Consider the following 14,715-nt stretch of genomic DNA (forward strand, 5'->3'; position numbering starts at 1 on the left):
TATGTTTATGTCATGTGTATGCATGAAAATGTCAGGAAAGATGTCAGAGTTAAAGTTAAGTAACAGTCTTTCTTTTTTAAGGAAATGACAGTCACACTGAGATATTAGTAAACACCAAAAAACTTAAAATCTTTCCCTGGCTCGACTAACCTGAATTTCACTCTTCATTAACAGAAATATTTGGAGAGAATATTTGAGGAAGAAACCATCTCAATGTTAACCATGTTTAATAAGGAAAATAAGGACTCTGTTCTTGAATGTAGTTGTCAATTTTTATTATTTATCTAAATTATCTCAAATCTCTCAATTTTGAATTGCAAAGAGGTTGAAAAATGTCAAGTGGATAAAAGCCTTTCAGAAGAGGATGTATGGTATAATCCTCTTACAATGGAATAAGTCTATTAAAATCAACATATAGAAACCACCCATATTACATATACTAATACACCTGTAGGAAATGTTATCTTGTTGATATTGTTTACTAGACTCACTTCATTATGTATTTTCTATTGCTTGGTTTTTAATGATTCTTTTAGTCTTGCAGTCAAAAGCTCCAGTCTTTAAATAGATGAATGGCATTTCTGTAAAATGGCTGACTTTCAAAAGCAAGTAGTGATCATCAAAATTCCATCCTTCTGCTTTCCCCTTTTCTCCAATCTTGCTTCTATCTTTTTATAGGTGCTCCTTTTAATAGGTGCTCCTATCTTTTCTGGCACTAATTAATCTTCCTAAATTAGCTGTTCCTTACTAACAGCTAACAGTTCCTTCTTATAGCTACACTTAATCCAAAGCACAAAATTGTAAAAAAAAAACTAACAATGGTTCATCTCAGTATAGGAAAACTAAATTTGGTATTTCCTGGGTTCTACCACTTTACTTTTAAATTGGAATATAACTGATTTACAATGTTGCGCTTCTGCTGTACAACATGAATAAGCTATGTGTATACATACATCCTCTCCCTCTTGAGCCTCCTCCCACCCCCAATAACACTTTACAGTAACTATTTTCCCAAGTTTTCCAGGTTCTGGTTCATCATTTAGTGCTTTTCTCAAATTTGTCAGTTCATCTTGTGCACTTGTTTAGAGTCAAGAATTTTGTAAATGTTAAAGTGACTGATGATACAATCAATCAATGCTTTCTATTTCCATTATCTGCTTGGTTAAATATGCTGCCTGGCAGAGAATCCACATATCTGCCAGTCAAAAAGAATGTTGCATTCAGTTTTGGTACTGGCAGAAATTTTCACTGACTTCCTCTTTTAGTTAAATGTCTAAACTCATTGGGTTGGACAGTATGATAGATCAACATTGGAAAACTAGGGGAACCACGAAGAAAATGAGAAAACCACTCTGGTTATTCCCACCAATGCTCTGTGGTAACCTAAATGGGAAGGAAATGCAAAAAAAAAAAAAAAAAAAGTGGGGGGATATATATATATATATATATATATACACATACACATATATATAGCTCATTCACCTTGCTAGTATAGGAACAACATTGTAAAGCAGCTATACTCCAATAAAAATTAATTTTAAAGAATCATTCTTAAGTTCACATAAAAAATAGGAATAAAAATAAGCTGAACTTTAACAGTTGTTTCTGGCAGAAGAGCAGTCACAGAACCTGTCATGTGTTACAGGAGACTTTCAGGTCTACCTTTTCCCCTTTGCTCCAGATCTTCCAGATGTGGCATTCTTCCTTAACTGCAAACCACAGATTTTGTTTCAATACTACATACACAGAAAGAAAATAAGTTTGTTCAGGTTTAATTAATCCATCACCTAACATTGTGTTATCTGGTTACCTTTCCTTTACTCCTAGTCTCCTGGATGCCTAGAGAAGATTAGTTTATTCCCTTCCATAGGAAATATTCCCATGTTGACCTCCCTGGTGGTCCAGTGGCTAAGACTGCAAGCTCCCAAGGCAGAGGGCCTTGGATTCAATCTCTGGTCGGGGAACTAGATCCCACACGCCGCAACTAAAGACCCAGCACAGCCAAAAAAAAAAAGTTTTCCATGTTTAGTCAGATTTTTAACTCTTTGAATCACTGTGTGAAATCGGGGAGAGACAACTAAATGTAAAATGGCTATTTTTTATTTGTACTTAAACAACAAACCAGCCAAACTGGTACTACTTATGATGTGGCAAAATACAAAACATCGTTCTCCAAAAATAAGAGTGATGAACAAATTAGGGGTTGTAGTAAAATAGCGAAAAAGGGTGGAGGAAATTAGTAAAGCACTCTTCATCTTAAGGACTGAGATTCTTAACAAGTAAAGCCTCCCTATCCCAGAAAATATGAATAATCCCCATCATACGTCTTTGTACTTTTGTTCCCTGTGCTTAAAGTTAGATTCTAGATCCTAAAAGTATCCAAAATATTATATATTATATCCAAAGTACTATAATTGAGTTATCTATAGCCAGACACATTTGTCATGTTGTACAATGCTTCTGAAACCTCTTATTGGACTCATTACCCGTCCCTCAAACTGACACAGAAGGTATAGTGAAAAGCAGCTTACTAAGGGGAAGCGGTACAGAATTCCAAAACGAGAAAAATTCTAGAGAATACACAGTCTCTGCTCACATTAAGATTGCATACAATAGCTGTCACAAACAGCTGTTACAAATCTTCAGGCTGTATGTTGAGAGGGTAGTTTGGGAATAAATCAGTGATTTGCTGCTGGGAACTGAAATACTTGACAGCTTGCTGTATTACGTTATAATTTTCCCCAGCAGTTCCCAGGGTGGCCTCCAGATCACAGACGGGAGAATTCTGCTGGAGCTGGATCCCGGGCTGCAGGAATTCCTCCATGTAGTTGTTGCACTGATTGTTCCAAGGCTGGTTATTCCAGGCTTGGGGGCACCAGGCCTGACTGTTCCAGGAGTGGTTGCTCCAAGACTGACTGTTCCAGCTCTGATTGCTCCACGTGGGGTTATTCCAGGTCTGGTTACCCCACATGGGCAGGTTTCCAGGAGAGTTCACCAAACACCCCTGATGGTAGGAATAGAAGCCCGGGTATTCTGCCGTTGCTGGGCCCTTTTGAAAAAAGAAGAATGGATTAACTGAAAAAGTACTTGGAAGTTCAGAATTGTCCGTGGTTGGGATTGCATGCTGCAGCAATAGACAGAACTAAAAACTTTTTGTTAGGAAAAAGCAGAAAATTTTAAGTTTTCTGTTATTACCTGAGGCACACCATTGCTATTCCTCGGCCAGTTGTTTTTCTGCCATTTCTTACATTTCATTCTCTGATTCTGGAACCAGGTCTTCACCTGACAAGGAAAAGATAACCGTTAAAAGTTTAAGATATTAGTAGGGACCTCCGATCTTCCAATGCAGGGGGCATGGGTTCAGTCCCTGGTCAGGGAGCTAAGATCCCATGTGCTGCATGGCCATCCCCCCCCCCCGCCAAATCCATAAATAAATTTAAAAATGAAATATTAGTAATGCAGGATGTATTGATAGTAGGAACCAAAGAATATTAAGGTTTTTTTTTTTCTGATAGCTACAACTATCTCAAACTTGAAACAAAAATTCTGATTACCAGACTCTTTCCTTAAATCCTGAATCTGAGTGAATTTCAAGCCTTTCAAGTGAGTTGGCTTTTTAAATAAACTTAACTGGTTAAATACACTGCGAGTATGGGTAGGAGGCTAAGGCTATGAACTAGGAAGTTCACATTTAAATGTCTGCCCATACTGTTCACTGAGGTGAGTGAGGTGAGGTGAAGTCACTCAGTCGTGTCCAACTCTTTGTGACCCCATAGATTGTAGCCTACCAGGCTCCTCCGTCCATGGGATTTTCCAAGCAAGAGTACTGGAGTGGGTTGCCATTTCCTTCTCCAGAGGATCTTCCCAACCCAGGGATCGAACCTGGGTTTCCCACATTGTAGGCAGACGCTTTACCATCTGAGTTTTAGTCACAGTTAAAAGTAACTTATTTGCAATAATAAGCTCCCCCTCCATATTAGCACATTTACATTTAATATGATAATGGTATGTTAATTCAAGAATGATGAAACATACTTCACAAGGACAACTATACAAAAAGTTAAGATCATTTGATAGAGGACTTTCCAAGTATGGTACCAGAGATAGAAAACCATTTGCCTGAATGAACTAGCCAATAAATATATGATAAATGATTAACTTCATCAGTAATCAGATATATATAGATAAAACATGCAACTTTGATTTTTATGAGAACCAGTGGTTAGCTAGGACTCTTTTAACTCAAGATGATAGAAGTGTGTTTTTCCTTTGTTTAAGGGAAAATTGGAAACATTTTCACAATTTTGGCTTGTTTAACATGGGAAATGGTTTAATTTATTATGACACATTTGCAATAGATATTTAGTGAAAGGAAGATGGTCACAAAACACATTACAAAAAGATTCCATTTTCATTATTAAAAATTAACTTATTTGCAGAGGTGCATAAATATTCTTTTTTTTTTTCCCAAAAAATATTTATTTGGCTGTGTGGGATCTTAGTTGTGACATGTGGGATCTAGTTCCCTAAGAATCGAACCCAGGCCCCCTTCAGTGGCAGGGGTGAATCTGAGCCACTGGATCACCAGGAAAATCCCTTATTTTCTATTTCTTATTGCACAGACAACAAAACAACTGTACCTGCTTGTAGCTGAGGTTCAAGATGTTGGAAAGTTCTTGCATTTGCTGGAGACTGAGGTATTTCTGCCTCTGAAATCTGTCATTGAGCACACACAGCTGGGTCTGTGAGAACACAGTTCTGATCTTTTGTTTCTTGACAGGGACCTTCTCTTCCTTCTCTGTGCTCTCCTCCGCAGATGGGGACAGTGGTTTCACTCTGGGGCTTGTGGAAGAATCAGGACTGTCCTGAATAAGCAGATCCATGGAGGAAGGAAGAGGAGAGACTGTTGGGAATAAAACAACACTTTTCTCTAAAACTTCAAATATTAAAAATGCATTGTTTTCAAAGCACTATTAAAAGTCCTCAGAGCAAGATAATAGGTAATAACTTTATTCTTAAGTGATCCTGAACACTCTGCCAAGTTTTGCACAAAAAACATTTTACATGTAATAGACATGGTTAATATCATGTGTTGCTGGGAAGCAGTTTTTGTTCAGTGGCTAAGTCCTGTCCAGACTCTGCGACCCCATGGACTGCAGCTCACCAGTTTCCCCTGTCCTGGGTGGGAAGCAACAGGGGACTCAAACCTCTTTGATAAAACAGATGATCCAGATTCTTGGGGACCCATAGAATTAACGGTTTACTACCCAGTTTTAATACCAGGACTGTCAGAAAATGTGAATTCCAATAAACTCCTTTTGCAGCCCAGACCTTGGTTAGCTCTGTGGTCTCATTTCCAGGATTATCCCTTCCTCATGGAGTTTTTTTTTTTTTGGTTTGGTTTGGCAATTGGGCCAAGCTTATCAGTTTTTTTTTTTTTTAATGAAATATGCTTGCTGTGTAATATGTAAATTGCAGGTGTACAATATAGTTATTTACAATTTTTAAAGGTTATACTCCATGTATAATTATAAAATATTTGCTATCTTTCCCATGTTGTATATCTCATGGAGTTTTTCCATTGATTAGTATGATGCAACAGACAAAAATTTAGAAATAAGAAGTTAACAGACAAAAATTGTCTAGCTCAGGGCTTGACATATATTATTGACTTTGTAACTGAGAATTTATTTCCTGTACTAGAGATTTATTTGTACAGAGGTATTCCCAGTGCTCAACTCGAATTTTACCCTTGTCATGGCATAAATGGACAGGCCTTAAACAGCAACAACTACCAAAAAAAGAAAAAAAATCACAATTTCACAAGTAGGAAGGTCTTCAACTCATGACTAGAGGTAAGGAGTGTCTTAAAAATCATCTAGGATTTCCCTGGTGGTCCAGTGGTTAAGACTCTCTGCACTTCCAATGCAGGGTGCACGGCTTCCGTCCCTGGTTGAACAAAGATCCCACACAGCGAGGGGCTTGGTCTAACAAAATGTTTTAAAAATCCTTTCACAAAGGTGCAGTTAGCTTGCTAGGAGGACATGCCCACGCCCACTTGCTTGTATTAAGTGCTGTATAATTTCAGTATGTGAAATTATAAAAGGATACTAACAGAAAATTTAGGAAAATGGGGTTAACATTAAAATCCAACACTCAAATATCGCAGTTGGGACATCTTGCCTCAAATACAGCAGTTATTTTAATTATTCCCTTCTCCACAACCAAGTTCTACAGTTGTAATCATAAATAGTTCTTTGGCTGTCTTACACCATAAATGTTAAAAATCGCATTCCTGGGTAAATGGCTAGTGTTACCTTTTTATTTTTAATAATGACTGCCAAATTGATTTCCCAAAAAGGTGGTGCTGTCTTTACAGTATCCTGAGCATCTCTTACATTCACAGTTACCAGTTAGAAGCTTAAGTACTAGAGCATAGATTTTGAAGCCAAACTGGATTTCAGATCTGAACTCTTACCCACTTAGGCAGCCTATTAAACCTTCTGGAATCATCCACCATGAAGTGAGGTAAACACTGACTTCCCCTAGATTTAGGAGACCTGAGCATACCAGGTGTTTACAAACTACCCAGTAATAGCCAGACATCCAGAGGTTAGGAGAAGACACAACGGCTACTTGTATAGTAGAAAAGTGAAATATTTCCAAAAGGTGCATTTCGGATCATTAACGATGCCATCTCTAGCACACCTTGAATAGACAGACCGAAAAGGTGATGTTCCTACTTCTGGCTTAGCAGTAACATTTACTGTTACTGGGTGCTCCGCATGACGCTAAGATTTTACACATCGGTGTATCACATCGCATTTGCTTGTGCACGTAAACTCTCAAATACACTGTATACATCTGAACTGTTCCTCCCCGGTCCCTCGTCTCTCGGTCCACAGATCCTGACGCCTGAGACACCGGGGAAAGCGCATGACCCCATCAGATTATAGTTGGAAAAGAGGTGTCGAGAGGATTAACAGATAATGACACCTGCTTATATTGATGGGCTCAAGAGGGAGACAAATGACCTTTAGTCCCTTCTTTCTCTTTCCCTGAAGGAACTTAGCCCCTCAAAGATTCAGTATTTTCTTACCAGTGTCCGTGTCCAGGGTGTCAGCAGATGACATTTGCAAGGACGCGTAACTTTCTTCAGGCATGGGTGAAGATTCCCCAGAGTTGGATGCTTCGGGGCCAAGCAGGCTTTGGGGACAAGCTGGGTCCACACTCATGTTGTTGAGTTGAAGGAGAAGGAAAAAAGCCTAAGAGCTAGATGCTAGGAAAAGTCCAGGCTGAAGAATCTAGATAGAAGAACTTAGAGAAAGGTGAAGATCCCCAGGTGTGAAAGTATTTAAAAAAAAAGACAGGATGAAAGGAGTCACCTGTAAGATAAGAGCCAACCAGTCCAATCTAGGAAAATGAAAATAAATAGAGGCTCTACATTTATAAGTAAGGCTCAACCATACTTGGCCCCGCCCCTCCTGGCAACGCCACGCCCACACAGCCCTGGCGAATTCCCAGTTAATCCCGTCTGCCAGTCTCACCAAGGCCATTGTAATGCAAAAGAGAGTTGCAGAGTAACCCAGACCCGGTGGGGAACTGGGAAACTGGGACCTCGGAAATGGGAAACACAATGGACCCAGCAATGAGACACTCCCAGCTTCACCTTGTTTCCACCTTTTAGAAGTCAAAGGCGCACCTCCTGGGGCCACCTCAGGTGACTGAAACTCTCACTGGGACAGTTAATTCCCTTGACTTGAGCCCCCCTTAGGGTCTCGAAATCAGGCTAGTTTATGGCAAAAACTGCAACTAACTCTATTTTCCTCTTTGGTTCACTCTAAGGTCACAGTAAAACACATATGGAATGTTAAGGCATCAGCTGATGTTAAAAAATCGCACTTGTTTTCAGCCCCCACCTAACTTCTGTCTTGGTTTTTGGCTTTCAGAAAAACCACCAAGTCTTTTCAGCAGGGCAAAAGCCAGAGGAAAGGACCTGCAGACCTAGGATCCTGGGAGCCTAGTTAGTCATCATACATAAACCATTACTGTGGAAGTTTTTAAAAGCACGTAAACACATACCCACTTTACTAAGTCCCAGTTTCCTCATCAACAAATAAGGGCAGAAGTACCTTATCTGTACCTTCTTTGTGTTATTGTAAGAATCAAGGAAAGTAAAATGCTCATAACCTTTGACATGTCGTGATGTATACCCATGGCTGTTAACAGAAATTCTTTCAGGACCCTATGCCTATGACCTCTAAGTCTGCCAATACTTGATGAGATTTTTGTTCTAATCCACTGTACATGAAATCTAACATTGCATGGTAGAATGAAAGCACCACCTTCTTTACCTGGTTCATTACTAGATGCAAAATAATAAAATTTATTGACCTGTGAAAAGTGAAAGTGTTCCTCACTCAGTCCTGTCCCACTCTCTGCGACCCCAGGGACTGTAGCCCGTCAGGCTCCTCTGTTGATGGGATTTCCCAGGCAATAATACTGGAGTGGATTGCCATTCCCTTCTCCAGGGGATCTTTCCAACCCAGGGATGGAACCTGGGTCTCCTGTGTCTCCTGCATTGGAAACAAGGAGAAAAAGAACATTCTCTAGGTAATTGGTATTCTTGGAATAGACTTGCCAGAGCAAATGTGATAGATTTATTTTAGAACCAACATTTGCCCTCCTGACTATTTCTCCTTTCTAAGCAGTCATCTTTGTCTTGCCTTTTTTTGCTTCTTCTGGCTCTTTCTTTGAATGGCTTTTTCTTCTCCAGCATGGAAATCCTGTCTGGTCTTTAAACCACACACCATCCTCTTTCTTCTTCTTCTTTTGGTTTATTTCCCAAAGGAACAGTTTTTAGAGTTGAATCCCAGCACTAACATATTTATGGACAAAAGATAACCATCTGCGCCTTTAATTTTCCTCCTCATTCCCAAATTCAACATTCAAGAATCTTAAGATTTCTTCATTTCCAATCTCCCAATTCTAAAAGTAAACCCTTGGCAAATTGCAATTATATGTTTTTCTAAAATACAACTCTTGACTAATCCTTCCATCCACTCTGCCACTCAAGTCTCCACCTGCTGGCTTAGCTCCCATGCCAGCTGAGTTTGACTCACAATACAAAGATGCCGACTTGCAAGAGTAGGATTATTGCCTGGTCCAAACAAGGGGATGAAATTCTGTGTAATCTTTGTCTTCTTGGACCACCATCCTGGAGGGGAAAAAAGTCTAGAAGAGAAGCTTCAAGGAGAGGGTGGGTGGAATACGTTGTGTTTCAGGCATAGAGCCTCTGTCTCATTAGAAATAGAAGATGATTTCTTAAAAAAAAAAAAAAAAAAAAAAAGGAATGTCAGGGACTTCCCTAGCAGTCCAGTGTGTAAGACTGTGTGGTTCCACTGCAGGGGGCATGGGTTCCATCCCCGGTCGGTCGGTCGGGGAACTGAGATCCCAAATACTCTGCACCATGGCCAAAGGGTGGGAGGAGAATGTGAGGTGATGGATGTTAACAAAACTTATTGTGGTGATCATTTTGCATCACATCAGTCAGTTCAGTCACTCAGTCATGTCCAACTCTTTGCAACCCCATAAGCTGCAGCACGCCAGGCCTCCCTGTCCAACACCAACTCCTGGAGCCCACTCAAGCTCATGTGCATTGAGTCAGTGATGTATTGGCAACACATACGTATATCAAATTATTACATTGTACACCTTGAACTAATATGATATTGTATTAATATATCAATTGCATTTCAACAAAAAGAGGAAAATAAATGGGGAAAAACTAGGCTTCCAGGCTCTCAATTAGCACTGTTTGGTAGTTGAGGGCAATCAAGGCCACCAGGTAAGTTGGTTTGCCTGCAGCTCTCTAAACTGCTGGTACGGGAAGTTTTGTTCTTTGTTGGTGGGGGTCTTTGCATGAAAGCCTGAGATTAATTCACCCCATCCCCCTACCTGTGTCCCATTGTGTCTAAAGGAAGAGCCTCCGGAGAGAAAGACCAAAGGGCAGGGGGTTGGTAGCTGGAAGGTAGGCTTACTACATTCCTTGACCTGGAAAGCAATTTGAATGAGGCTGAGAATGCCTCCGAAGCTGTCAGAGACTGTGGGTTTGTTGGGGTGGGCTTGTGAGTGGAGGAGGGGTATGTGATAATGTGCTGGAGTCCAGAGCCCCAAATGCAAAAATGAGTCAGTGAAATCATGATTTAAATTTGATGGTTCTAAGAGCAACATCTGGGAAAAAGAAGAAAAAAAAAAAAAAAACTACTCGAAAGACGAAATATTTTACGGCTATGATTTATTCCTTATTTATAGACAAGAAGTGCACTTTGTGGGACTTCCTGATGGTCCAGTGGCTAAGACTTCACACTCCCAATGCAGGAGGTCTGAGTTCAATCCCTGGTCAGAGAACTAATCCCAAATGCTGCAACTAAGACCTGGCACAGCCCATAAGATAAATTTTTAAAAAAAGAAAGAAAGAAAGAAATATACTTTGGGCTACACAGTCTTTTAGGAGAGCTGGCCCTGTTAACTTTTCACTGGGTTTTGTTGATTTGTCAAGGATAAGGGAATGGCAACCCACTCTGATATTCTTGCCTGGGAAATCCCATGGACAAAGGAGCCTGGTGGGCTACAGTCCATGGGGTCACAAAAGAGTCGAATACGACTGAGAGACTAACACTAACAATCATCACAAGTATTCTTTTTAATATATTTATTTTAGTTATTTGGCTGCTGCGGGTTTTAGTTACGGCACGTGGGATCTAGTTCCCTGATCAGAGATTGAACTCCCAGCCCCCTGCACTGGGAGTGTGGAGTCTTAGCCACTGGACCACCAAAGAAGTTCCATCACAAGTGTTAATACAGACTTTACCTCCCCTCAAATCTCAGGCATGGCATATACATCAAATGTGGAATTATTAAATGTAATGTTGATTTATTAGTCGTGGAACTATTGAATTTATTATTGATATATCATTGCTTTTAGGCTTCACCCCTTTGTCCACTTGAGTTTCCTTGGGTATGCCCAAAATGGTACGCATTCACTTTTTTTCTTTTTTCTCTTGTAAGTTTTTGTTACCATTTCTTTCCTCTTCACATTGTTTCACTCTGCCTAATAAACCCATTCTATTAGTAACAGTTTCTTGTCAGTGTACATACGTGTGTATACATTTAGCGATTTAACAGTTGATTGGCCAGGAAATATTTATTTTATTTATTTATTTTATATTTATTTTATTTATTTATTTTGTTGCTGTTTCAGCTCATAGTAAAAGGGGTACCTACCATGAGCCTGAGCAGAAATGAATAAGTAAATATTATCTCTACTTTTGAGGAGCTAACCATTTCATAGAGTAGATTAAATGTGTGATAAATATTGAAAACAAACCAAGCAAACAGCACCAGGATGTATACAAGAGATACTGGGGGTGAATTAACAAGAAAGGTAGAGTCGAGGAAGGGAGTCAGAGAAGACTTCTTGGAGGAGACTTGGATGTCTTGAGAAGTCTCCTCCAAGCAGACTTCTCAACTTAAGAACTCAACTTCTTGAGTTGAGATAGGAAAACGTTAAGAGACTAGGGAAGGGAATTCCAGAAAATAAACAATTTGGGCAAGGCATTAGGGAAAATGATGGATTCCAGTACGGTCACTTAACATGGCTCAGAGGCAGGGTGCAGTGGAAGGGGCTGTGAGAGAAAATGACTGGAACTCATCTATAGTGAGCTCTATTTTTCTGTCCTCTGAGGCATTTTTTTTGCACACATATGTATTGTTGTTGTTCAGTCACTAAGTTGTGTCTAACTCTGTGACCCCATGGACTGCAGCACACCAGGCCTCCCTGTCCCACACCATCTCCTGGAGTTTGCCCAAGTTCATGTCCATTGAACCAGTGATGCTATCCAACTATCTCATCCTCCGCCACCCTCTTCTCCTTTTGCCTTCCATCTTTCCCAGCATCAGGTCTTTTCCAACGAGTCAGCTGTATTGTAGTAAATGTGCATTACATCCCTGGACAAAAAATCCAAGGATTTTCCCTCCTATGTGTTTACATCTTCTTTATGGTCCATGATGCCTGCTGAGGTTGTCAGTACAATGAAACCAAACCAACAGGCCAAGAGCAGTTTATTCTGCTGTTTTTCCTGATCTTTCACATCCAGTCTGGGGCTGATCACGCCACACTTATTTAGCCTGCCTGTGAGGTTCACAATAGTTTTCCCAGCCTTGTGGTCATCAATGATTTCAAATTCTCCAGTGTAACCATGCTTCATCATCACAGGTAGAAACATGACAAAGAATTTGGAGCACAGCCTGGTATTTGCCTCTCTTTTCAGCATTTTTGATACTCTTGAGAGCATCAGCCAGGACATGCGTGGACACCGTTAAGGCGACATGGGAAGATGGCAGAAAGAGTATAAGTGAGCTCTTGCTATGTATAAGGCACTGTTGTGCTGTGTTGTAGGCACCTTAATTAGCATCTAGCCCAGCATCTGATGTGCAGCATATGCTCGAGCTTTGTGCTTTAAATAAATAAATACAGATGGAGATGTTTAATAGATCTTTGGAAATTAGAGTTGAGAAACCTAAGAGGTAAAAAGTGATCACAGAAACAGTAAAAAAAAAAAAAAAAGCAAAGCTGAGTTTTGAATTAAATCCCCTCCTCTTATTAGTTTGCACTTTCCTGGTGATTCTGTCTCCTTTCTGGATCTTCCTCACTCCTATATCTAAAAATTAGTGTGTACCCAAGTTTAGTTCTCTGGCTTCCCTGGTGGCTCAGACAGTAAAGAGACCTCCTGCAATGCTGGAGACTGGGTTTGATCCCTGGGTTGGGAAGATCCCCCTGGAGGAGGGCATGGCAACTCACTCCAGTTATTCTTGCCTGGAGAATCTGCATAGACAGAGGAGCCTGGTGGGCTACAGTCCATGGGGTTGCAAAGAGTTGGACACAACTGAAAGACTAAGCAAAGCACACAGCAAGTTTAGTTCTCAAACCTCTACCTATAGTCATTGCCTTAGTTATCTCAACCTATCTAATAACTTTATTTTTTTTGGTCACATGGCTTGTGGGACCTTAGTTCACTCAGTAGGGATTGAACACTCACCCTCGGCAGTGAAAGTGTGCAGTCTTAACCACTGGACTGCCAGATAATTCTATCTTATGATTTTAAATACCATCTATATGCTTTTGTTTTTCACATGTATGTCTTTATCCCAGATCTGTTTCTGAGACTTAAGTCTCTTATCTATCCAACTCCCTACTTAACCTCTCCACTTGAATTTCTAGTAGGCATCACAATATTAATATTTCCCAAACCGACCTCTCAATGTTCCTTCCTACACAGGCTCCTCCTATAGTCTTCTCCATCTTGGTATATGAGAATTCCATCCTTCTGGTTGCTCAGGGCAAAATTCTAAAGCCATCTTTTTTGACGAATGCCATCAAAATTTAGCAGAATCCAATTTGTTGTTGTTTAGTCATTAAGTCATATCTGACCCTTTGGAATGTAGCCTGCCAGCTTGTCTGTCTGTGGGATTTCTCAGGCAAAAATACTGGAATGGGTAGACATTTCCTTCTCCAGAGATCTTTGTGAACCAGCCCAGAGTCCAATTATTTCTTTCTTATAATGTTTTCTCTCTCCATGTTTCCTTTTTCCACTGTTTTTGATCATCATATAGACTAGGGCATAGAAAATCAATGGATAGCAAGAAATGGTTATTTTTTAAAATAAAGAACATGTATTTATTTTGTTACTGTTCATGTCACAAGAGAGCTGGGGGCTTGAAATTACCTGTGTCCTGTGTTCTCTGGGAAAAGAGAAAGCTCAGGGCTTCCTTTGGTGGCTCAGTGGTACAGAATCTGCCTGCCAATGCAGGAGACGCAGGTTTGTTCCCTGATCCAGGAAGATCCCACGTGCCACGGAGCACCTAATCCGGTGCACCACAACTACTGAGCCTGTGCTCTGGAGCCCGGGAGCCGCATCTGCTGAAGCCTGTGCACACTGGAGCCTGTGCTCCACGGCGAGAGAGGTCACCACAATGAGAAGCTTGAGCACCACAGCCAGAGAGTAGCCCCCCTCGCCGCAGTTAGAGAAAGCCTGTACAGCTCCTGAGACCCAGCACAGAAAAAATAAATCCTTTTTTCTTAAAAAAAGAGAGACAGGGGGCTGCACTTGACCTTTTCTAAGTATCTCCAAGGCTACGGCCCTCACCAAACCACCATCTATATTGCTTGGATTATTCCAGTAGCCTCTCAACTCATCTTTGAAAAAAAATTTTAAAGATATATCACATGAAGCTATTCCTTTGCTCACAACCCTCCTTTAGTTTTCGCACATTCAGAGTAACAAGTCAGTACACTGAATTACAGAAGCCCTCTTCTAGCCGTGTACTTGACTTCTGTCTTGGGTCCTTGTGTTTTCCGTCATCTCCATGAAGCTGGCCTCCCTGCTGATCCTGGAATGAGCCAGGAAAGCTCTAGAATCAAGGCTTTTATGTCCTTACTTTTCTCTCTGATCAGTTACCTGCCCTTCCCCACCCCCACCCCTGCCCTGAATTACAACCAACTTGATCCCTCTCCCTTCCTTTAAATCTTTAATTTTCCTCTTCAGTAATGCCTCCTCTTCCCAGTTCTTCTCTACTTTTCTTCTTAGCACTTATCATCATAATATATATTTTTTCTATATAAATATATAATAATATTATAAATAATATTTTCTA

At 40.4% G+C, this 14,715-nt stretch overlaps 1 protein-coding gene across 1 annotated transcript; it reads right to left on the bottom strand.

Annotated features, from left to right (window-relative positions):
- NANOG (Nanog homeobox) lies at positions 2,607-7,344 on the bottom strand (the record flags this gene model as incomplete). Its single annotated transcript, NM_001314271.1, is given in 4 exon segments — positions 2,607-3,049; positions 3,196-3,282; positions 4,641-4,903; positions 7,100-7,344. Coding segments are annotated over 4 exon segments (903 nt in total). The 5' UTR covers positions 7,236-7,344.

This window comes from Capra hircus, chromosome 5 (genome assembly GCF_001704415.2).
Source record: "Capra hircus breed San Clemente chromosome 5, ASM170441v1, whole genome shotgun sequence".
NCBI classification, from domain to species: Eukaryota; Metazoa; Chordata; class Mammalia; order Artiodactyla; family Bovidae; genus Capra; species Capra hircus.